The sequence below is a fragment of the Parambassis ranga genome, chromosome 6 (genome assembly GCF_900634625.1).
Source record: "Parambassis ranga chromosome 6, fParRan2.1, whole genome shotgun sequence".
In the NCBI taxonomy this organism is placed as follows: Eukaryota; Metazoa; Chordata; class Actinopteri; family Ambassidae; genus Parambassis; species Parambassis ranga.
The window spans coordinates 13588703-13613041 of NC_041027.1; the positions used below are offsets into that span (position 1 = coordinate 13588703).

A 24339-nucleotide genomic window follows, 5' to 3' on the forward strand; every position below is an offset into this window, starting at 1 on the left:
TACCTAAAGTCTCATATTCCTGGAAATTGCTCCATCTCACTACACAGGCCAAAAAGGAACCGCATGCTGCAGGTGCACAACACACAGCCTGGACCACAAGCTTCTACAGTTTCCTTAATAATTATTCAATGTTCATAAAATGACGCAAGTAAGCAAAACTGGTCTGGTCTGCAAAGGGGGGCACAGCTGATATAAGAGAAGGGAAAATGAAACATGGAGGGGGGTGCTGTGGAGACTTTAAGTTTCACATTCCTGGCTCCGCTCAGCTGAGTGACCTCAGCTCAGCATGTGACCTGTAATGACAACACAAAACCTGTACCTAAGGAAATGAAATGAAGTGTCTAGGACGCAACATCCACCAGCAATGCTGCGCAACCAGAACAACCTGCTGCCCTCGAAGAATCATTCACATTCTCCTGTCTGCCGCTAAAACTCAACAGGTAGCAAAACCACAGCTGTGACATGCAGTGACATCACACAAGTCCCATGTTGCTGCTCTGCACCTCATGACCACATGACAGTGGTATTGATGTATTGATGGGACAACGCCCCCATGTTGTGATGTCAGGTTTAGTGACACTTGACAGGTAGTTTTGTAAGTTTCACCTGACTAACAAATAAAACAACTTCTCTACTATTTGTGCCATCAGGCACGTCCACATATGTGCTGCTAATCAAACCTGGATTGAGTCCTTATCTTTAAATAAACCAGGGGCCAACTGATGAGTGATTATCATACAAATAATTGAAAATGAGTGGTTCTATTTCCCTGCACAAGTGTAGTGTCAAGTGATCGAAGTGTTTTACAATATTCTTTTAGGAAGAATTGATTTTAGAAAGTAAGAAATGTAAAAAAATACAACTTCTAACTGACACTATGCCAGGTTATACGGTAATGTAGCTCTGACACATAATGTGTGCGACTTAAAATTACCGAGCAGTGCGCGGTATAAACATTAAAAAAAAAACACTTTAAACACTAATTAACTAAACTTGCCCTATAGCTACCTGGTGCTGTGACAGTAGACATTGTTTTGCAGCTGTCGGCTCTGGTTTTATGCGCGTCCTCAGTCTCTGTGCTGAAAGAAATAACCGTTGCACCTCCCCGGAGAAGCTAGCAGACCTGCTATGCTGGCTAACGTTAGCAAACAACAATACCTGGCGTACATGGAGTATTGCGAGACAAAGCTTCACATTAATCGTTATAGGGGGTCAAGACGTGCGATTAAATGTCACAGCAATAACTTTTCAAAGTCGTAAATAGGCTGCTGTTAAGCATTATCTGGCATCAGTGCAGGAAACGAAACTCATTTAGACGATAACAAAACAAACTGGCTAGCTAACGGAATGGTGCGTTCAAGGTACACGATAAAAGATGGGAAATACTGGCTAAGGGGAATATTGATGAAAACAAAATAATCGGTCACCATAAAATGATTTGTGCCACTGCATATCACTCTTCAGAGTCACAAAAAACTAACTTCCTCTTCTTATTATTATTATTTTATTATTATTCCGTATGTTTTTTTGGCGCAGTGTATCTTCAGCATACATTGACCGATTTCAGCCTTTCAACCAGGGCCGGTTCTAGACAGGCATGTATGAGGGGGCAGTCAGAATGTGATGGGGGCACCATGTGTACACTTCATGTTAAAGCACTTTCTTCCTCTCTTATAGTGACAATATTTTCCTTGTCAGGCCTTTATCTTCACCTGAAGACTAAGCTTCTGCTGGTATAGCACTGAGGCACGCAATCAGTGGCGGTTTTGGGCACGGGTAGACCGGGTGGTCGCCAGGGGCGGCATCACATGGGGCGGTACGAACAGTTGGAAAAAATAATATAATATAATATAAATACATCATAGATCACTGTGTGGAGAATTGGCAAATTAGCGCCCCCTGCAGCTGCAGGTGCCCCTGATGCTGAGAAGCTGCCGTACAGAAGCTGTAAGAGGAGGAGAGGAAGAGCTCACCTCTGGGTCTCCAAACGGACCGGACAGGGAGTGAAAGGGGGAGGTCTCACTCTGTCCCGATAGTGTGTGTCACTGCGTGTTTGTGTATAGCAGCAGTATAGTCTGATGCTGGACTGAGAGTCTGATGCTGCGCACTGTGTTTTTATAACGTCCATCCATGATGCGCTGCTCTGGCTCGTCGGTTAGCGAACAAGTTAAGTCCATAAATAAATACATAAATAAATAAATAAGTCCGTCCATCAATGACAGGCTGATTAACGGTAAACTAAGTAAGAGTACTGCTCACTGTCAGCTGCTTTATGAGTTAAATACAGGGTAAAAAGTGGGAATGATTATTTTTCATCCATATTTATCATCCATTCAGCCTCTCTTCACTTGATGCCCACAGCCTGGACCATCACACAGGTATCAAAATCACTAGTTGCCCAAAGTGTGTACACAATTACAACCTTTTATGCTGCTTATTAAAGCAATAGTACAGTGAAATATTTTTGTTTTGTCTGAATAAGCAAGGACATATGTTTGATCCAAGTGCTCTAGTTTACATGCCTTATGTTAGTTTAATTAAAAAAATATATAGACAATGGGGAATTTATTATTTATACCATTTATCATCATATTATCCATTTTGCAATCTGTCATGTTTGTTTTCTGTAATGTTTGTGCATGTTTGTTCCTCTCTCTCTCCTTCATCCTCTCTGTCCTGTCTCCCTCTTCTTCTCCTCCTCTACCCGGCCAACTGGCAGCAGGACGGTTCTTCCTTATGAGCCAGATCCTGCTCAAGGTTTCTTCCTGTTAAAAGGGAGTTTTTCCTGACACCGTGGCTCTTAAGGGAGTTCAGGCTCTGGGTCTCTGTGAAGTGCTTTAAGACAATTTCTTATTGTAAAACGCACTGTATTATTAAAACTGAATTGCAGCCTTCACCCTTATTTAATGAGGGGGGGGGGGGGGGCTTACGGGGAGTCTCGCCCGGGGAGTCATTCAATGTAGAACCGCCACTGCATGCATCCCCCTGATCACTATAAGGTGGCGATCCCTCAGGGGGAAACTGAAACATGAAAATTGAATAGATAAAATATCCTTAATATAGATTTAGTAAGTAAGTTTAAGTTTACAAAACTAAAAGGTAGTCTTATGAATAAAAGTAACACTAAAATATATAAAGCACAGCAGATAGGCTATAGATCATGTAATGTTTTCTCTTTTTTATTATTTGTTTGATTTGTATTTTTTTAAAGCACTCTATTCCTATCTGCTTTACAACCCCAGTCTCATATTTCCCTTTGCAAAAACGTTCACAAAAAAATGGATATATTGCAGTGTCTGTGTCCTGCTAGAGCTGGAGTGGAAATTAAGTAAGCTGGCTTTGTAGAAACTGCAGAGGTGATCTGAAACAGAACAGTGTAGAACTACAGTCTGAGGCGGGGCTTTAGTAGGGCTCTGTCAGACAGCGGTCATGGCTCTGTGCTGGTTGTAGAGCTGGGAGCATGCTCCACGAGAACAAAGAACTTTCTCCTTGCTCCTGAGGTGGGAAGAACAAGAACGAAGTTCGTTTCAGAGCGGAGTATTCGAACTCCCCGAGATGCATGTGTGCAGCTCCTTTAAAGGTCGGGTAGGAGATTTCATTCTGATGCACTTTTTGTTAAATTAGTGTAACTTCTCTTTACAATCCGATAGCAACCGATTAGTTCAGCAGTTTCACATTAAAGCGAAGAATATTAATCATCTGTGGAAGCTATAAAACACTAAAAACATCAGCCAATCCTCCGGGTGGACCCTGCACGGAGTATTGGCTGGTTGTCACTCTCTTCCTGCTCTGCGTGCACCAGAGAGGTACGTGCATGATGGCCGAAGTCAAAGACTGCAGCTCGTCTTCAGGTGATGCGCGTCCATGTGATTGGGAGGCGTGGCTTCGGGGTGAGCTCCGAGAGAAAGGGGCGTGTGTTTACTTTGGAAATCTGGCTGACTCTCACTGAGTTTTAAAATCTCCTACGTCGGGTAGGAGATTCTTTAAAGTCTTCCCTCTCCGTAACCACACTGAAACCTGACACTACACCGTTAGACTACGTGTTGACTCATTTGCATACGGACGCTGATTGGATGTTTACTCAGGGCTCAGGGTGTGTGTGTGTGATAATTTTGTCAATACGTAATATATTAATTTGGTGAGTATATTAACGTGCTTTCTCAACTTTAAAAAATTTAGACAGACATTTATTTGAGGGGGCACTGCCCCCTTTTGCCCCTGCCTAGAACCCTGCCTCGCATTCAACTATCAAAATGTTCATCTCACAGAGGACATTCCGGGTCATCTTCAAGTTTTTTTAAAAAAAATTATAATTTTTCAAATATTAAGCAATTTCTGTGTCATTTTTAACATGGGAGTCTATGAGAGATCCCTCCAACGAGGGTCGTCTGCCAAGTGTATCTCCTCCTACAAATTTCAAGCTACAGACTCCATTTTAGTCTTAAAACGCTCATTAGATGCTGCTCTATCAAACTTGTATTCAGAATTTTCTAGTTCCGAATCGTTTCCACACGCCAGGCTCTCAAAGTTGGAGTGGTTTTTTGAAGGTCTCCTCTGCTGTTACCATGGTGACAGGCTGACACACAGAGGCAATGCTTCAGCTGCAGCAATCAAACTTGCATTGTCTTCAGGAAATGCCCTTTTCTAGTAATAATCGTTATTTGAGTTAACCATAATTAAATACAAACTTTTTACACACAGACATGGAGCTTATTTGTTTAATCAGTAAAAAAAAACATTTTATTTCGACAAGAATAAAATAAATCAAATTTCACAGAAAACTGACCGAAACGTATTTTTGATGCAGTCCAGCAGGGGGCAGCACAGGTCAGTGAGCAGTTACTATTTACATGATGGTACAGAGAAAAATATGTGAAGTGGTGTTTTCATACATCCTTCCAGTAATATGTGGCAAATTATTCAGCTCTAAACAAAAGATTAAATCAACAAAAATTTCGAAAATTTCAAAATTCAAATCAAAGATGACAAATCAACCCAGAGGTGTCAGTGTATTGGCATGTCTTTAAACAGAGCTAATGATGGAAGCAGGCTGTTTGGATGCTCTGTTGGTCAGTGTGCTGTAAGTAGCACACTCAGCGTCTGACACAACCTGGAAAACACAGACAGACATAAACAGGAAATGTTCCGAGTGCGGTTCAAAAACAGTGAGGCCGGCTCCTGGTACCTTTTGTGTCGGTGGTTTTTTAATGGTAACCACAGAACTATACAAGACGTCCACATCTCTTTCAGTGCACAAACTCTGGGAAGTTAAATAATGAATTAGAAAATCATGTGGGTCCATTTTTACTGAGAACATCCATCAGAACTTTACGCTGATGTGACTGCAGCTTACCTCAGAGGGAGTTCTCCTCCTGTGTGACACAACACTGTATGTTATGTCTTCTTCATTCTGTGTATAAAGAGTAAATAGGATGTGATTATTGATAAGGCCAATGTACACATTTACAGCTCTTATTTTATCAGTTTGTTTTATTTTAAATAAACTGTTTTAAAGTGTCCTTTATGTTCTTACCGTCATTGACGCTGATTCTTTTTTCTGCTCTATAAAATCAATAATTTCAGTATCATAATGACAATGTTGCACATATCTACTCTTCAATTTCTAATATTTGATAACAAAGGTTTTCAGAATTTAACTACTTACTGCATGTTTTCAGGATAAACCAGATGAGCAAGACCATCACTAAGATGGAGATCGCCACAGTCAGGAGGAAGATGAAGCTCAGCAGGTTAACAGACGGGCTGGAGCAGACATTTAAAACAGCTTTTAATAATGTTTAGTGAGATGTGGGGAATATTTTAATTTTTCTCCAGACCCACAGAAATCCTGTATTTTGCGTGTACTTTAACAGTAAAGCAGCCTCAGCACTCTAAAGCTGCGGGTGCTGACCTGTGGTGTCCACTTTGATCTGTGGGCGGTGGCTGAGAGTCTGAGGTGAGATTCACAGCTTCAGCAGTAGATGCAAATGTGATGAACTTCCTCGTTGCTGCAAATAGAAACTGCAGCATGATTCTCATGCATATATTTATAGATAATGGTAAACAGTGTGGTACTCACTGGCAGGGCTGGGCCTGTGTTTAACCCTTACATACACCGGCATCTGTAAGCCGGCCCTCTGACAGAAATACCAGCCGCCGCTCTCTGTGTTCATTCGTCTCATAGTCACAGTGAAAACACTGGCAGCACTTTCAATGATCACGTTTATTCCATCTATTGATCCACCTGGTGCTCTCACACAGGACCCTCCAAGCCTGCACCACTCATCCTTTCCTGACATTCTATGACGACAGGTGATGGTTAAGTCTTCTCCATTAAACCCTGTCACCTCCTGATGATCCACGTAGAGAAGCGGTGGCCCTTAAAGAGAACAAGAATAAAGTTCAGTTCATCAGAAGTAACAGATCAGCAGCAGGGAGTGAAGTGTGTGTTGTTCTTACCTGTAGTGAGAGACAGCTTGAAATAACTCCTAACATCAGCCCCCTGGTTGATCTCCACAGCACACCAGTAATAACTGTACTTCACATCAATAATAGTCACAGTGAAGATGTTTTGCTGACTGTCATCACGGATAAAAAACTTCTCCCCTGGCTGATTTGTTTTGACCACATAAGTACAGAGATTCCAGCGGTATCCTTCACACAAGTATTTCACATGGCTCTTATATTTTGGCTCGTACAGACACGGGACAGAGACGGAGCCTCCCCTCCTCACTGACACTTTCCTGACTGTAGTGATGCTGCAGATTCCTGCAATAAAACTGCTAATATTAGGCTTCTATTCAAGCATGACATAAAAAATAAAAGAAAACAATCTATCCACAGAAAACAACACAGGAACGTGTGACTGACCTGTGAGAGCAGCGAGGATGAGCAGCAGGCAGAGGTGAAGAGTCATGTTGACGACTGAACCGAAGTCAGACTGATTCTTCTACTTCCTGAGGAGCAGTGAGTGTCTCACTTCCTTCTTATCTGTGAGGACGGGGCCAGAATGTGAAATTATTTCAGTAACAACTGCATCTTCACGTCATTTAAGGCTTTTTTTATATTAAAAAACAAAACAAAATAGCGAGTATCAACTCACACACTTCTATGTGACATTATGTTAGCTTCATTCCTGATGTAGAATAAAAAAATAAATAAAAAGTAGAATAAAGTTCAATATTTGAAGAGTCGACACTCCCTCTGCTACTAGAACTCTTCCTATTGGTCACTGCTGTGCTGCATCACTGGAAGAGGAGAATATAACAGCAGCACAGTGAAGTCAAAGGTTTCATCAGGGAGCCACAGGTGCTGCTGTCGACAATGACTGAAGCAGAGTTAGACACCGCCAGTGTTGGGACGGATACTTTTAAAAAATATTCATTTACAGATTACAGCCTGCCACACTGACTCATCATCAACATAGATGTATATGCATATATTATAGCATATTAATTCAAACATTTGTGAAGTCGGCCATTTTAACAGTGTTGTATTTACCTTAGTGAATGCAGCTTTATGTCAGTGCTGACTTGTGATTGCAAGATTTCAAGAAATAATAATATTAATAATAATAATCGTTATTTGAGTTAACCATAATTAAATACAAACTTTTTACACACAGACATGGAGCTTATTTGTTTAATCAGTAAAAAAAATAATTTTATTTCAACAAGAATAAAATAAATCAAAGAATTTCACAGAAAACTGACCAAATTGTATTTTTGATGCAGTCCAGCAGGGGGTAGCACAGGTCAGTGAGCAGTTACTATTTACATGATGAGGCAAATTATTCAGCTCTAAACAAAAGATTAAACCAACCCAGAGGCGTGGCCAATACGATCAATGTGTCAAACATGAGGAAATGAGTGTAAACACTGAATAAAAGTGTATTGGCATGTCTTTAAATAGAGCTAATGATGGAAGCAGGCTGTTTGGATGCTCTGTTGGTCAGTGTGCTGTAAGTAAGAAATGAACAGGAAATGTTCCGAGTGCGGTTCAAAAACAGTGAGGCCGGCTCCTGGTACCTTTGGGTTGTTGTTTAATGGTGACAACAGAACTATACCAGACGTCCACGTCGCTCTGAGACTTTGACCTCTGGGTAATTAAACAGAGGATTAGAAAATCATGTGGGTCCATTTTTACCAAGAACATCCATCAGAACTTTATGCTGATGTGACTGCAGCTTACCTCAGAGGGAGTTCTCCTCCTGTATAATACAACACTGTATGTTATGTCTTCTTCATTCTGTGTATAAAGAGTAAATAGGATGTGATCATTGATAAGGCTAATGTACACATTTACAGCTCTTATTTTATCAGTTTGTTTTATTTTAAATAAAGTGTTTTAAAGTGTCCTTTATGTTCTTACCGTCATTGAAGCTGATTCTTTTTTCTGCTCTGTAAAATCAATAATTTCAGTATCATAATGACAATGTTGCACATATCTACTCTTCAATTTCTAATATTTGATAACAGAGGTTTTCAGAATTTAACTACTTACTGCATGTTTTCAGGATAAACCAGATGAGCAAGACCATCACTAAGATGGAGATCGCCACAGTCAGGAGGAAGATGAAGCTCAGCAGGTTAACAGACGGGCTGGAGCAGACATTTAAAACAGTTTTTAATAATGTTTAGTGAGATGTGGGGAATATTTTAATTTTTCTCCAGACTCACAGACATCCTGTATTTTGCGTGTACTTTAACAGTAAAGCAGCCTCAGCACTCTAAAGCTGTGGGTGCTGACCTGTGGTGTCCACTTTGATCTGTGGGCGGTGGCTGAGAGTCTGAGGTGAGATTCACAGCTTCAGCAGTAGATGCAAATGTGATGAACTTCCTCGTTGCTGCAAATAGAAACTGCAGCATGATTCTCATGCATATATTTGTAGATAATGGTAAACAGTGTGGTACTCACTGGCAGGGCTGGGCCTGTGTTTAACCCTTACATACACCGGCATCTGTAAGCCGGCCCTCTGACAGAAATACCAGCCGCCGCTCTCTGTGTTCATTCGTCTCATAGTCACAGTGAAAACACTGGCAGCACTTTCAATGATCACGTTTATTCCATCTATTGATCCACCTGGTGCTCTCACACAGGACCCTCCAAGCCTGCACCACTCCTCCTTTCCTGACATTCTATGACGACAGGTGATGGTTAAGTCTTCTCCCTTAAACCCTGTCACCTCCTGATGATCCACGTAGAGAAGCGGTGACCCTTAAAGAGAACAACAATAAAGTTCAGTTCATCAGAAGTAACAGATCAGCAGCAGAGAGTGAAGTGTGTGTTGTTCTTACCTGTAGTGAGAGACAGCTTGAAATAACTCCCAACATCATCCCCCTGGTTGATCTCCACAGCACACCAGTAATAACTGGACTTCACATCAATAATAGTCACAGTGAAGATGTTTTGCTGACTGTCATCACGGATAAAAAACTTCTCCCCTGCCTGATTTGTTTTGACCACAGAAGTGCATTGATTCCAGTGGTATCCTTCACACAAGTATTTCACATAGCTCTTATATTTTGGCTCGTACAGACACGGGACAGAGACGGAGCCTCCCCTCCTCACTGACACTTCCCTGACTGTAGTGATGCTGCAGATTCCTGCAATAAAACTGCTAATATTAGGCTTCTATTCAAGCGTGACATAAACAATAAAAGAAAACAATCTATTCACATAAAACAACACAGGTACGTGTGACTGACCTGTGAGAGCAGCGAGGATGAGCAGCAGGCAGAGGTGAAGAGTCATGTTGACGACTGAACCGAAGTCAGACTGATTCTTCTACTTCCTGAGGAACAGCGAGTGTCTCACTTCCTTCTTATCTGTGAGGACGGGGCCAAAATGTGCAATTATGTCAGTAACACCTGCATCTTCACATCATTTAGGACTTTTTTATATTAAAAAAAATAAACCAAATACCTTTTTGCCTGTGTATATTGTGCCATTCATTAAAGAGAGCCACTAATCAGCATAAATGGAAACAAGAGATTTTATTTTTTTATTTTTTTGTCACTTTCCTGTCACACAAACAGGAAGTCAGTGGATTTTTCTTCCTCTTAGAATGTTTCAAACATTAAATTATTGAGAATTTTATTATAAGAAACAACTACTCAATATTACAGTAAAGATTCTTTGCATCACAGTGAGGTACAACTGAATAAATGAGGTTTAATCCCATTGAAAGTTATGGTCGACATCCTTCATTTTGTCTGCGTAAACAGCATCAAAGCGCTCTGCTTCTTCTGCTGTTAGCTGATTCTTCCAGTCACCAACGACTCCTGAAGCACAGAGACAGAAGAGTGAGATCCGGATTGAAGGAAAGGTGTGTGTGTGTGTGTGTGTGTCACGAACCTTTCCTGTAGAATTTTGTCTTTGTCTGGTCCAACACTTCAGTCGGAGTATCAGGGTGTTTGGACATTTTGTTCTGCTTCATGTTATTGAACAGACATTTCTCTGCGATCTTCTCCATCACCTCATCGTCCAGATGTTTCTCCAAGAACTCGGCCGCTTTGGCCACAGAGGCCTTCAGGTCCTGCACAGAGAAGCACAGTCCAGTTGATGCACTCGCCGTTGATCCACTCTCATGGAGTCTGTCAGTCATACCGTGATCATATCTTCATAGCAGATGTACAGTATGTGCTCCTTATCATCAGCCTTCAGCCAGCTGTTTACATGATCAAACCAGGAGCCATTCACAACTAGGATCGAAAGAAATACTTTATTAAAGGCACGTGAAGCCTTCATGTTTTAATTAACCCTGTATGGTGTCTATAACCACCCTTTCCATCGAGGAACTTGTGCAGGAACTCGCTGGATGACCCTGGTTTCACGAGGAAGGAGGCTATAGTGTGAAAGTGAAAGTAAGATGTAAAGACATCTTTGGGGTTCCTCATGACGTAGATCACCTGCAGGGACAAGACGATGAAGAGCTGAAGGTGGTTTAACCCTTCATCTACTAGTTAAAATGACATGACAAGGCTGCAGTTTGATCTATGGCGGACTGTTTCAGCAGACGTACCTTCGGCTTTGCTTCAAAGAAGGACTGTGGCATCAAGGTGTAAGGGAAGTGAGTCGTAAACACACGTGGAGACGGCCGCTCTTCGAGGTTAAGGGCGACAGCTGTAACATTCTCCAGCCAGGGCGCACGCTCCCAGTTATAAAGAGTATCAACGGAGGTCATGTCTCCTTCGCTGAAGATCAGAGAGACCATGTGCTGCATCCAGTGTGTGCCTACACGAAGGAACACAAGCTGGTCTCAGCATGGATTCACAGATTAGTGGATTTTATCAGCCTGTTCAGTCCATCACCTGGAACACCTCACCTGACTTGGGGTACGTTGCAATGATGATATCGTCTGGACGGAAAGTGAAGTTGTCGAAGTACTGCAGGCTCTCTGGGGAGATCAGAAGTTTTGATAGATATACGCCCCTGTGCTTGATGTACAGCTGTTCCTCATCCATTGTTGGAGCCAAAGCAGTGACAGGTGTACAACAGCCAGGCTGGATCCCTGATGGAGCCTTATATTCCTGTCTCTTCCAGTGATGTAGCACAGCGGGGACCAATAAGGAGAGCTCCTGTGGCAGAGGGAGTGTCGACTGTCTGCTTTAGTTCTGCATACTTCAGCTTTAAACAAAGTTTGACCCGTTTAACAGTAACTTCTAATGTAGACAGAAAAGCCAAACACACAGTTTAGTGGTTAGGTAAACTATATTTGCACTAAATGAGTGAGGCTCGTCACAGTCCATGATAACGCTGCAGGTTTGACTTCAGGGTCTGGTCAGTTTGTCTAATGTTTGTCTACACACACACTGAAGTGTCTCCTAACAGTTTGCAGGTGAGTCGGTCCAGTCATTTACACACACACACACACACCTTTGCATCGCTGGTCTTTCTTCTTTTTACAGGGTGAGAAGTATCTGACAAAATATAACATTTACAATATTTATGGCCGGCTCTTGCCATATAGGCGACATAGGAAGTCGTCTAGGGCGCCACCTGCTGGAAGGGGCGCTGCAGGAGGTGAGATGTGCAGGTTTCTTACGTGATTAAGTTTAAGTCAGAGCAGCAGAGCGGAGCATGGAGAGTGCTAAGGAGTCAACAGCTGCGGTTCAAAATAAGACTTCAGATGAGGCGATGATCATAAGTGATCAATAAGCGACACACCGGCCATGAAGGCAGGGCTCTGTGGTTCACAGCAGCCCACTCAGAGCCACTTCAGGCTGTGTGGAGACAAACATTAGTCAAACTAACCAAAGTCTCAGATCAAATATGTTCAGGTGTAGGTCGCCTGCAGTGAGGGCTCCTGAGGCCCCACAGGGAGCCCAGAGGGTTATTTCTGCCTCAAAGGGATTTTCTTGTCTGAGATATTTACCAGATTATAAAACTACACCTCAAAACTACTTCTACTACTATGGAGTATTTGTACACCATGGGTGTCTACTCTTCAAATATTGAACTTTATTCTACTTTTTATGCATTTAAGTTTCAGGAATGACATAACATAATGTCACATAAATGTGTTTGAACTGATATTCGCTCTTGTTTGTGTAGTGGAACATCTTTACTGGCTGTATGTTCATGTTAGGCAGCCTGAAGCAGATCATGGCTGACTTCAGTGTTTGTGTCCACACAGCCTGAAGTGCCTCTCAGTGGGCCGCTAATGTAACCACTGACCCCACAGGTAATGCATGGGTCAGGCGGTCCAGGTCATAACAGCTGTTGGTCACCTTTGTCTTTTGTTCCTCATCAGGACTACAGCTATGTTAATGATGTATTGTTTCACCCCCTGTAGGTTAGAATAATCCGATCATCCAGCCCATCACCCAATGGGCATCACACCTGCCATCTGTGTGGTGGTGGGCTTACATGGCGTCCGTCCCCTGTCCCCTCAACGTGTCTCAACTTGTTCAGTCCTATAAAAACTGTATTAACATCTGTTACACACATATCACAGTAATCAATGACCAATCACCTGTGGGTTGCACTGATGGAGGGAGTGACAGGGACTGGGGTGATGGGACTACACAGTCTGACAGCATTTCATGTTGTACACACACACTCACATGGTGAGAGATTTTAATCCCACACAAATGAATATTCCACATCCTTCATTTTGTCTGTGTAAACAGCATCAAAGTGCTCTGCTTCTTCTGCTGCTAGAAGGTTCTTCCAGTCACCAACGACTCCTGAAGAACAACAACACACAGAACACATGAGTGTACAGCATGTTGCTGTTGTTTATACAGTGTTAGGTGCAGTAATATTTCTTTTTAAACAAACCTTTCCTGAAGAATTTTGTCTTTGTCTGGTCCAAAAACTGAATTGGAGTAGTAGAGTAGTTGGACACTTTGTTCTCCTTCATGTTATTGAACAGACATTTCTCTGCGATCTTCTCCATCACCTCATCGTCCAGACGTTTCTCCAGGAACTCGGCCACTTTGGCCACAGAGGCCTTCAGGTCCTGCACAGAGACAGAGACAACATTTAAGCTTGTGTTGTGTTTAAGGTCATGTTCCTGCAGTTCGATTCTTACCGCTGTCAGCTCTTCATAGGAGATGTACAGTATCTGCTCATTACTGTCAGCACTCAGCCAGCTTTTTATATGATCGAACCATGAGCCACGTGAAACTAGAAGGAAAACAAAATCACATTCAGAACAACCTTGAAGCAGTTATACTTGTTTATTGGGTTGTCTTTTGTAATGCATTAAAACACTGGGGATGAGGAGAAGCACCTTTTCCATCAAGGAACTTGTGCAGGAACTCGCTGGATGACCCTGGTTTCACGAGGAAAGAGGCTATCTGATGAAAGTGGAAGTAAGATGTAAAGACATCTTTGGGGTTCCTCATGACATATATCACCTGCAGAGACAAGACGATGAAGAGCTGGTAGAAGGTGCAGGGTGTTCTCCACCCCTCCTCCTTCACAGTCTTTATTGTACTTACTTTATTTTATATATTTTAACCCTTTAGCGAGCAGACAAACAACAGTTGTGCTCGGCCATATCATCTAAACACCACACTGTGATCACCTCAGTGATCTGTGATGGCACTGTGCACCAGATGTACCTTTGGCTTGGCTTCAAAGAAGGACTGTGGCATCATGTTGTAACACATGTGTGTTGTAAGCACACGTGGCGACGGCCTCTTTTCGAGGTTGAGGGCAATGGCCTGAAACAACTCCAGCCAGGGTGCACGCTCGGAGTTACTAAGAGTATCAACAGGTGTTGAATCCCCGTCATTCGTGATCAGAGAGACCATGTACTGCATCCAGTTTGTACCTATACATGAAAGAAACAAGCTGTCTGAGTCTGCCCGACATTGAATCACTCAAAAACAATAAACAGTGATCTACTTTAGCCTGTTCAGTTCATGGTGTGGAATACCTCTCGTCAAACCCTCACCTGACTTGGGATAAGTGGCGATGATGATGTCATCTGGACGGAAAGTGAAGTCCTCAAAGTACTTCAGGCTCTGTGGAGAGCACGTAAGTTTTGGTAAATATACGCCCTTGTACTCGGTGTATAGCTCTGCCTCAGTCATTGTTGACTCCCTGATGAAACCTTTGACTTCCCTGTGCTGCTACTACATCGTAAGCTGGAGGCTATATTCTCCTCTTCCAGTGATGCAGCACAGCAGTGACCAATAGGAAGAGTTCCAGTGGCAGAGGGAGTGTCGACTCTTCAAATATTGAACTTTATTCTACTTTTTGTTCATTTAATTCTCTACATAAGGAATGAAGCTAACATACTAGACGTAGAGGTGTTCGAATTGATACTCGCTCTTGTTTGTGTAGTGGAACATCTTTACTGGCTGTATGTTCACATTAGGTGGCCTGAAGCGGATCATGGTTGACTTCAGTGTTTGTGTCCACACAGTCTGAAGTGCCTCTCAGTGGGCCGCTGATGTAACTACAGACCCCACAGGTAATGCATGGGTCAGGCGGTCCAGGTCACCATCCAGCCCATCACCCAATGGGCTGCACACCTGCATTTTGCTGGCCATTGATTGCGGTGGTCAGAGATTTTTTTCATCTCTAACCTGCTGCATCTTTTATCTGACGGGGTTGATTTTTACACCATTTCAAAGGAAAACACGTTGTCTTTCTGACGGTGCGACTCTTAAAACCGAGACCCAAACCGCTTGGCCTCCTGAGCCAGCTGTTTGGGGCCAACACTGGTTCAGTTAGAATACCTATTTTCTAACTTGCCGCCATCTCCACAACTTTTACATGATGAAACATGACATTATTTCCTGAATAATTTACTCTATTCTGCATTTGAATGGTTCACAAGACTGATCTATGATTAACTTCTCTTTGACATATTTTGCAGCATCATTAACATCCTTCCCTTTTCTGAATATGTTCCTTCTTCATCGTAGCCTCGTGTTTGTTGCTCTGTGTGTCTGACATTATTAAATGTGTTGTGTTTCACATTGGACGTGTGTTCACAAACAATCTGTGTCTGATTATGTTTGACTAGTGTCAGTCTTCACACAGCCTGAAGCACCACGAGGACACATGCTTCCTGTCTGGTCTCTCCATCACAGATGTGACAGATGTGTTGTTTTTTGGTCACCAAGTCTAAATACGTCCATTCTAGCAAACGGAGAGGTCAAACAATGTCCTGTGTTATGTGCTCTCTGGTAGGTTGATCAGTTCCTTCCAATGTTTCACTTATTGTTGACACCACAGTCCACATTTAACATTAAACTATGTTTGATTAAACAAGAGCTATTATTTTTAGATTCATTCATTACATTTAGGTCTGTTTATTCATTCAAACAGACCAAAGTCTGATGATGAGCAGCTGCTGCTCTCTTCTTCCAAACTGAAAAACAACCTTTCCTCAGTAATGATGAATAAAACATTCTGCAGTGTTAAACATTGGTCTGACACTTCCTTTATGAAAACATTCCTTATTTTTCTAAACACCAACCAACCAACCTTTCAAACAGCGTTCATAGAACCTTAAAAGATATTTATCAGAATGAATAGTGTTTTCAGCTCTCGAGATAAAATCCCCAACTACAGTGACAAAGCAAAGTTCAATAGTTAGTACGTTAATGATTGATTGCTATTTGATTTTGGTGGGCCACACCAGTTGCAATCTCAGGATACAGATGCATGTATGTGAAGGGAAACTCTGGTAATAGAAGGGGACCTGCTCATTAGTGCATCTGTGTGCATGTGCATGGTAGCAGCCCGAACAGTGTCCCGAGCTTCAAGACCTTCATCATACGGCTGCTCTTCTTAAAGGTTCAACCCAAACTGTGCAACGACATCAAGACTCCAAACCCATGAAGATGCAGCTCAACCAAGAGAAAACACTATTGTCTCTGCCCTCATTAATGCTTAGCAAACATAGTGTCAGCTCTCAGCCTGTACAGCCTTGGCCATCCAGTCCGACCTGGCCACCAGTAGCCTCAGCCTGTCGCCCGAGGACTGGATCAGCTCTCTTCCACTGACAGAAGAAACAGGACATGTAACTAAAGCTGCTTATCAATATAAAACCTGCTGAATGTGCCTCTGATCTGTCACCTGTAGTAGTCCAGTCCAAGCAGACTGACTCCATTAACAGCCAGGATCCTGTCTCCTGGTACCAGCTTCTCACACCGGGCTGCAGGAGAGTCCGGGACCACCTCACGGATGAAGATGCCTTTCGCCTTCATCGAAGTGTCCTGAAACATGAAATCTATGAATCAAGTCGTCGCTGACGCACAAGATTTTACAGCCACAACACACGGAGCTTTCTCAGTCACCCACGTGTCCACCAGACCCAGGCCGAGTCCCTGTTCTCCTCGCTCCAGCTCCAAGCTAAAAACCTCATCGTCGAGGTCATTGTCTGCCTCTTCCTCTTCCTCCTCTTCCTCTTTTACTTCCACAAGTCGTTTCATAGTACTGCAGTCAGATTTCAGGGCCGCCAGGCATTCAAACACTAACCCACCTACAGAGAACATAAAGAGCAGCACGGGGGCACCCCAGGGCACAGTACTGTTTCCATTCCTGTTCACACTCTATACATCGGACTTCAGACACTGCTCACAGTCCTGCCACCTGCAGAAGTTCTCGGATGACTCTGCCATTGTGGGAGGCGGAGTACATGAGTGTGGTGGACAGCTTCGTGGAGTGGTGCGAACAGAACCACCTGCAGCTGAATGTCACAAAGACAAAATAGCTGGTGGTGGACTTCAGGAAGCACCAGACACTCCCAAACCCGGTCAGCATCAAGGGTACCAATGTGGACATTGTGGACAGCTACAAATACCTGGGTGTCCACATTGACCACAAACTGGACTGGTCCACAAACGCAGAGGCAATATACAGGAAGGGACAGAGTCGCCTGTATCTACTGAGGAGACTCAGGTCCTTTAACGTCTGCCAGACCATGCTGCAGATGTTTTACCACTCGGTGGTCTCCAGCGTCATCTTCTACGCTGTAGTGTGCTGGGGCAGTAGGATGAAGATGGCCGACACCAACAGACTCAACAAGCTCATTAGGAAGGCTGGCTCGGTGCTGGGAGTGGAGCTGGAGTCTGTGGTGGAGGTGACGGAGAGGAGGATACTGAGGAGGCTCCTCAGTATTCGTAACAACACGTCTCACCCCCTGCACGACACACTGCTGTCCTACAGGAGCACATTCAGCGGTAGACTGAGACTACCGAGGAGCAGCACAGAACGCCACAGGAGGTCCTTCTTGCCAGTGGCCATCAGACTGTATAACTCCTCCCCTTTCTGTAGGGAGAAGCGCTAGATAATCATGTCAGGCATCACTGTCATTCCCTCCACTTGTCTATATTTATGTTTACTTAGCACAAGGGCTAGCAAGGGCAGGTTCAGGTTCTGTCACAGAGGGACGACCTGGGTGGAGACGTCTTTCTGCCATACCTTCCTCAGAAAGTGCGTCGCAATCGATTTTCATACACTTATCCTGGTCTGTCTTCACCAAATCAGTGGGGGAGACTTGGGGATGCAGCTGGCTGCTTTCTCATAAGCACGCCAAACTAAAGAACACGTCTTGTATCTCAAACCCAAACACAAACATGCTCAACATGAAAATACTACAAAAATAGATTTAGGTAAAAAGATATACTAACAAAACAGCAAGCTTTCTGCCAAAAGTGTATGATCTGAAGGTCAAATGGCCTTGTGCATGCAGTCACTGTTTGGCTTTTATGGCAGCAGAAATTTTATTACTGCCACCTTCTGGATGGAAAAAGTATCTCAGTCCTAATTCACTTGACATCTGTCGGAATGACACATTACTATTCTTTAAAGGTAACGATGGTTACATCGAACAAAATTACATTGAACTTATCAGGAAAAAAATTTTAACTTAACAAATACATTTATTTATTTTAAGAGAGGATTAATCAGACTACTCCTTTGTAAAACCAGGGGCACCCACAGCGCCCAGCACCTGCCATCTGTGTTGTGGTGGGCTTACATGGCGCCTGTCCCCTGTCCCCTCAACCTGTCTCAGCTTGTTCTATTAAAAACTGTATTAACATCTGTCCAAAGTGTTACACACATAACAGAGTAATCAATGACCAATCATCAACGGGGACTGTGGTGCAGTGATTTGAACATTTGAAGAGACTTTGACAGCATTTCATGTTGTACACACACACTCACATGGTGAGAGATATTTTAATCCCACACAAATGTATATTCCACATCCTTCATTTTGTCTGTGTAAACAGCATCAAAGTGCTCTGCTTCTTCTGCTGCTAGAAGGTTCTTCCAGTCACCAACGACTCCTGAAGCACAACAACACACAGAAAGGTCAAACTGAAGGAAACCTGTGCCCGTATTTTATCTTATGTGTATATTCTTTAAATACAAAATCATTAGGAGCTCTAAGACTGTCCCTCTTCAGACTGGAACACACCTTTCCTGAATAATTTTGTCTGGTCCAAATACTGAGATGCAAGTTCAGAGCGGAAGATTTTGTTCTCCTTCATGTTATTGAACAGACATTTCTCTGCGATCTTCTCCATCACCTCATCGTCCAGACGTTTCTCCAGGAACTCAGCCACTTTGGCCACAGAGGCCTTCAGGTCCTGCATGAAGGAACGCAGCATTTTGGGTCGTTGTGCACTGTTTCTCATAGTGTGGCCTTTTATTCTTGTAAAGTCATTTTTAACCCTTTACCGCTGACAGCTCTTCATAGGAGATGTACATTATGTGCTGCTTATTTTCAGCATTCAGCCAGCTTTTCACATGATCGAACCATGAGCCATGTTGAACTAGAACAGAAGGAAATCACCATCATTTAAAGCAAACCCTGAGTTATAATTATACACTGTGTGGTGTACAAATGTGTCAGGGACAAGCACCTTTTCCATCCAGGAACTTGTGCAGGAACTCGCTGGATGACCCTGGTTTCACGAGGAAGGGGGCTATCTCATGAAAGTGGAAGTAAGATGTAAAGACATCTTTGGGGTTCCTCATGACATAGATCACCTGCAGGGACAAGATGATGAAGAGCTGTCTGGAGGTGCAAAGGTAAAGGTCTTTGATGCATGTATTAGGAGGATTTAATAAAAAGGGGGAATAAGATGCCATCAAAACCCTTTAGCCAGCACAGAGACAACAGTAGAATGACGTCAGATGTTTACCCTGTATTCAGGCTTTTTACAGTTTTACCTTTGGGTTTACGTCAAAGAAAGACAGCGGCATCATATTGTGATGGAAGTGCGTTGAAAAGACTCGTGGAGACGGTCTTTCTTCAAGGCTAAAGGTGATCATTGAAGTCTGCTCCAACCAGGAAGCACGCTTCCAGGTGTGAACAGTATCAACAGAGGTTGGATCTCCTCCATTCATGACCAGACCGACAATGTGCTGCATCCAGTGCATACCTACACAAAGGAAAATAAATCAATGAACCACATCAGCTTTTTCAGTTCAGAATGTGGGATCATTCACATTAATAACTCACCTGCCTTGGGATAAGTGGCGATGATGATGTCATCTGGACGAAAAGTGAAGTCCTCAAAGTACTTCAGGCTCTGTGGAGGGCTCATAGATTTGGATAAATATACGCCCTTGTACTCTGTGTATAGCTCTGCCTCAGTCATTGTTGATTCCCTGATGAAACCTTTGACTTCACTGTGCTGTTGTTATATTCTCCTCTTCCAATGATGCAGCACAGCAGTGACCAATAGGAAGAGTTCCAGTGGCAGAGGGAGTGTCGACTCTTCAAATATTGAACTTTATTCTACTTTTTATGCATTTAATTCTCTACATAAGGAATGAAGCTAACATACTAGACGTAGAGGTGTTTGAATTGATACTCGCTCTTGTTTGAAGCCTGAAGTGCCTCTCAGTGGGCCGCTGATGTAACCACTGACCCCACAGGTAATGCATGGGTCAAGCGGTCCAGGTCACCATCCAGCCCATCACCCAATGGGCATCACACCTGCATTTTGTTGGCCATTGCTGGCGGTGGTCAGAGATTGTTTTTCCATCACTAACCTGCTGGTTATCTTTCTAATCTTTTATCTGACGGGGTTAATTTTTACACCGCTTCGAAGGAAAACACGTTGTCCTTCTGACGGTGCGACTCTTAAAACTGAGACCCAAACTGTTTGGCCTCCTGAGCCAGCTGTTTGGGGCCAACACTGGTTCTTTTCTCATTAACAGCCCGAATAAACAGGAAACGACAGGACCAGAGCAAACCTATTTTCTAACTCGCCTCCATCTCCACAACTTTTACATGATGAAACATGACATTATTTCCTGAATAATTTACTCTGTTCTGCGTTTGAATGGTTCACAAGACCGATCTATGATTAACTTCTCTTTTACATATTTTGCAGCATCATTAACATCCTTCCCTTTTCTGAATATGTTCCTTCTTCATCGTAGCCTCGTGTTTGTTGCGCTGTGTGTCTGATAATATTAAACGTGTTGTGTTTCACATTGGCCGTGTGTTCACAGACAATCTGTGTCTGATTATGTTTGACTAGTGTCAGTCTTCACACAGCCTGAAGCACCACGAGGACACATGCTTCCTGTCTGGTCTCTCCATCACAGATGTGACGTTTTAGGAAACAGAGAGGTCAAACGTGTCATGTGTCAAAGGCTCCTTCCCTCTGCCCGCTGGTAGGTTGATGAGTTCCTTCCAATGTTTCCCTTTCAAGGCATTGTTGTCCACATTTAACATTAAACTATGTTCGAATAAACAAGAGCTGATTCAAACAGACCTAAATCTGATGATGAGCAGCTGCTGCTCTTAAACTGAAAAACAACCTGTTGACATGACCTGTTAATGTAAAACTGAGCACATTGGACACTTTCCTCAATAAACAATGAATAAAACATTCTGCAGTGTTAAACATTAGTCTGACACTTCCTTTATAAAAACATTCCTTATTTTTCTAAACACAAAACCAACCTTTCAAACAGCGTTCATAGAACCTTAAAAGATATTTATCAGAATTGTTGAAATGTTTTCAACTAAAGTGTTTTCACGTAAGATAAAATCCCCAACTACAGTGACAAAGCAAAGTTCAATAGTTAATGACTGATTAAAAACGCAGGTATCATCAGTGGTATCAATTTCCCTATCTGAGTCTTGTTGGCATGACCAGCTGCAATCTCGGCTTATGTGTACTTACCTCAGGGTGTCTTTTGTTTTTTACATTTTTAAATAAATAAATATAAATATTTTTGACAGTTGAATTTAAAGCACTAATGAGCTAATGTATCCCTATTACTGATGTTTTTTCCCGTTTGTAGGAAACAAAAACACATTTTTTCTTAATGATGAGCTCTACGCTGTCACTTTTATAAGAGCCTGACTTGATGTATACTTTTGTTATTGGTGAAAGTCTGGACATAACCTGTCACAACCAAGGTTGGTGATCTACAAACCCTCCAGGTCATCCAGTCTGATCTGGCCACCAGTAACACCCCCCACAGCGCCCAGCACCTGCCATCTGTGTTGTGGTGGGCTTACATGGCGCCCGTCCCCTGTCCCCTCAATGTGTGTCAACTTGTTCTATAAAAACTGTATTAACATGTGTCCAAAGTGTTACACACATAACAGAGTAATCAATGACTAATCATCGACGGGGACTGTGGTGCAGCGATTTGAACATTTGAAGAGACTTTGACAGCATTTCATGTTGTACACACACACACACACTCACATGGTGAGAGATATTTTAATCCCACACAAATGAATATTCCACATCCTTCATTTTGTCTGTGTAAACAGCATCAAAGTGCTCTGCTTCTTCTGCTGCTAGAAGGTTCTTCCAGTCACCAACGACTCCTGAAGCACAACAACACACAGAAAGGTCAAACTGAAGGAAACCTGTGCCCGTATTTTATCTTATGTGTATATTCTTTAAATACAAAATCATTAGGAGCTCTAAGACTGTCCCTCTTCAGACTGGAACACACCTTTCCTGAAGAATTTTGTCTGGTCCAAATATTTAGATGCAAGTTCAGAGCAGAAGATTTTGTTCTCCTTCATGTTCTCAAACAGACATTTCTCTGCGATCTTCTCCATCACCTCATCGTCCAGATGTTTCTCCAGGAACTCAGCCACTTTGGCCACAGAGGCCTTCAGGTCCTGCATGAAGAAACGCAGCATTTTGGGTCGTTGTGCACCGGCAGGGACAAGATGATGAAGAGCTGTCAGGAGGTGCAAAGGTAAAGGTCTTTGATGCATGTATTAGGAGGATTTAATAAAAAGGGGAATAAGATGCCATCAAAACCCTTTAGCCAGCAGAGAGACAACAGTAGAATGATGTCAGATGTTGAGATGTTTTTTTTTTTTTTTTTATTTTAGATACTGTATTAATCCCCAGAGGGAAATTCGTTACGGCTGCTGCACAAGCAGTGTCATACAATGACTAGCAAGGCGCGCCACAGGCTAGGGTGAAGTGTCTTGCCCAAGAACACACAACAGTGACTAGGGAGGAGTTGGGATCGAACCACCAACCTTCTGGTTATTGGACAACCCTGCTATCCCACTGCACCACTGTTGCCCCCTGTATTCCCTGTATTCCCTGTATACCCTGTATTCAGGCAATTTACAGTTTTACCTTTGGGTTTACGTCAAAGAAAGACCGTGGCATCATGTTGTGATGGAAGTGCGTTGAAAAGACTCGTGGAGACGGTCTTTCTTCAAGGTTCAAGGCGATCGTCGCAGCCTGCTCCAACCAGGGAGCACGCTTCCAGGTGTGAACAGTATCAACAGAAGTTGGATCTCCTCCATTCATGACCAGACCGACAATGTGCTGCATCCAGTGCATACCTACACAAAGGAAAATAAATCAATGAAGCACATCAGCTTATTCAGTTCAGAATGTGGGATCATTCACATTAATAACTCACCTGCCTTGGGATAAGTGGCGATGATGATGTCATCTGGACGAAAAGTGAAGTCCTCAAAGTACTTCAGGCTCTGTGGAGGGTTCATAGATTTTGATAAATATACGCCCTTGTACTCGGTGTATAGCTCTGCCTCAGTCATTGTCGACTCCCTGATGAAACCTTTGACTTTACTGTGCTGCTACTACATCTGGAGTCTCCTCCTCTTCCAGTGATGCAGCACAGCATTAACCAATAGGAAGAGTTCCAGTGGCAGAGGGAGCATCGACTCTTCAAATATTTGTTTGATGTCAACAGTTGTTCTGTGTGACTAGTGTCAGTCTTCATACAGCCTGAAGCACTTTAGAGGACACATGCTTCCTGTCTGGTCTCTCCATCACAGATGTGATGTGTTGTTTTAAGAAGACTAAAAACGTCCATTCTAGCAAACGGAAAAGTCAAACATGTCATGTGTCAAAGGTTCCTTCCCTCTGCTCACTGGTAGGTTGATCAGTTCCTTCAATTGTTTCACCTTCAAGGCATTGTTGTCCACACTTAACATGAAACGGTTTGAATAAACAAGAGCTGATTCAAACAGACCTAATTGTAATAAGCAGCTTTTGTTCTTTTCTTCCAAACTGAAAAACAACCCGTTGATGTAAAACAGTCACTGAGCACATTGGACACTTTCCTAAATAAATGATGAATAAAACATTCTGCAGTGTTAAACATTAGTCTGACACTTTCTTTCACACGGTATTCTGTAAGTGGCCCACATGGCATGTTTGGTTCATTTGTGGTGGAGATGTAGCTCAGATGTGGATCACTCGAGTGCCGTCATTCCACGCCATCAGTGGGCCAGATAAGAGCATTAAAGTGAGTCAGTCAGTCATTTGGGCCACACCAATTTTGCTATCTGGGTCTGTTGGCATGACCAGTTGCAATTTTGTCTTATGTGTACTTCCCCTAGGGTGACAGTTTATTTTTATGTTTTTTTTATCATTTTAT

The 24339-nt window shown here is 42.9% G+C and overlaps 5 protein-coding genes across 7 annotated transcripts; all 5 read right to left on the bottom strand.

The window, feature by feature from the left end:
* Positions 1–5657: 5657 nt before the first annotated feature.
* Positions 5658–9782, bottom strand: LOC114437849 (uncharacterized). Its single transcript, XM_028408782.1, has 8 exons — positions 9708–9782; positions 9297–9605; positions 8917–9216; positions 6871–6924; positions 6460–6768; positions 6080–6379; positions 5912–6008; positions 5658–5763 (listed from the first exon to the last, which is right to left on the bottom strand). Exons 1-8 carry the CDS (start codon positions 9751–9753, stop codon positions 5658–5660), a joined length of 1521 nt encoding a protein of 506 aa, XP_028264583.1. The 5' UTR covers positions 9754–9782.
* A 391-nt stretch (positions 9783–10173) lies between these two features.
* Positions 10174–12889, bottom strand: LOC114437764 (sulfotransferase family cytosolic 2B member 1-like). The gene is made up of 6 exons (XM_028408647.1): positions 11327–12889; positions 11024–11235; positions 10784–10910; positions 10609–10703; positions 10357–10537; positions 10174–10283 (listed from the first exon to the last, which is right to left on the bottom strand). The coding sequence occupies exons 1-6, from the start codon at positions 11463–11465 to the stop codon at positions 10174–10176; spliced, it is 864 nt and encodes a 287-aa protein (XP_028264448.1). The 5' UTR covers positions 11466–12889.
* Positions 12890–13047: 158 nt separating this feature from the next.
* On the bottom strand, positions 13048–14606 carry LOC114437226 (sulfotransferase family cytosolic 2B member 1-like). Of its 2 annotated transcripts, none has more exons than XM_028407783.1 (6): positions 14408–14606; positions 14073–14284; positions 13739–13805; positions 13538–13632; positions 13285–13465; positions 13048–13190 (listed from the first exon to the last, which is right to left on the bottom strand). In XM_028407783.1, exons 1-6 carry the CDS (start codon positions 14544–14546, stop codon positions 13081–13083), a joined length of 804 nt encoding a protein of 267 aa, XP_028263584.1. In that variant the 5' UTR covers positions 14547–14606; the 3' UTR covers positions 13048–13080. The 2 variants fall into 2 exon arrangements, with proteins under 2 accessions (XP_028263584.1, XP_028263583.1); XM_028407782.1 differs by having other exon boundaries at positions 13739–13865; positions 14408–14605.
* A 1721-nt stretch (positions 14607–16327) lies between these two features.
* LOC114437198 (ras-associating and dilute domain-containing protein-like) lies at positions 16328–16680 on the bottom strand. The gene is made up of 2 exons (XM_028407724.1): positions 16546–16680; positions 16328–16468 (listed from the first exon to the last, which is right to left on the bottom strand). The coding sequence occupies exons 1-2, from the start codon at positions 16674–16676 to the stop codon at positions 16375–16377; spliced, it is 225 nt and encodes a 74-aa protein (XP_028263525.1). The 5' UTR covers positions 16677–16680; the 3' UTR covers positions 16328–16374.
* Positions 16681–18614: 1934 nt separating this feature from the next.
* LOC114437194 (sulfotransferase family cytosolic 2B member 1-like) lies at positions 18615–23525 on the bottom strand. Of its 2 annotated transcripts, none has more exons than XM_028407719.1 (6): positions 23356–23525; positions 23064–23275; positions 19344–19470; positions 19159–19253; positions 18896–19067; positions 18615–18764 (listed from the first exon to the last, which is right to left on the bottom strand). In XM_028407719.1, exons 1-6 carry the CDS (start codon positions 23492–23494, stop codon positions 18655–18657), a joined length of 855 nt encoding a protein of 284 aa, XP_028263520.1. In that variant the 5' UTR covers positions 23495–23525; the 3' UTR covers positions 18615–18654. The 2 variants fall into 2 exon arrangements, with proteins under 2 accessions (XP_028263520.1, XP_028263521.1); XM_028407720.1 differs by lacking the exons at positions 23064–23275; positions 23356–23525 and adding exons at positions 19654–19865; positions 19946–20084.
* Between the last annotated feature and the right edge of the window lie 814 nt (positions 23526–24339).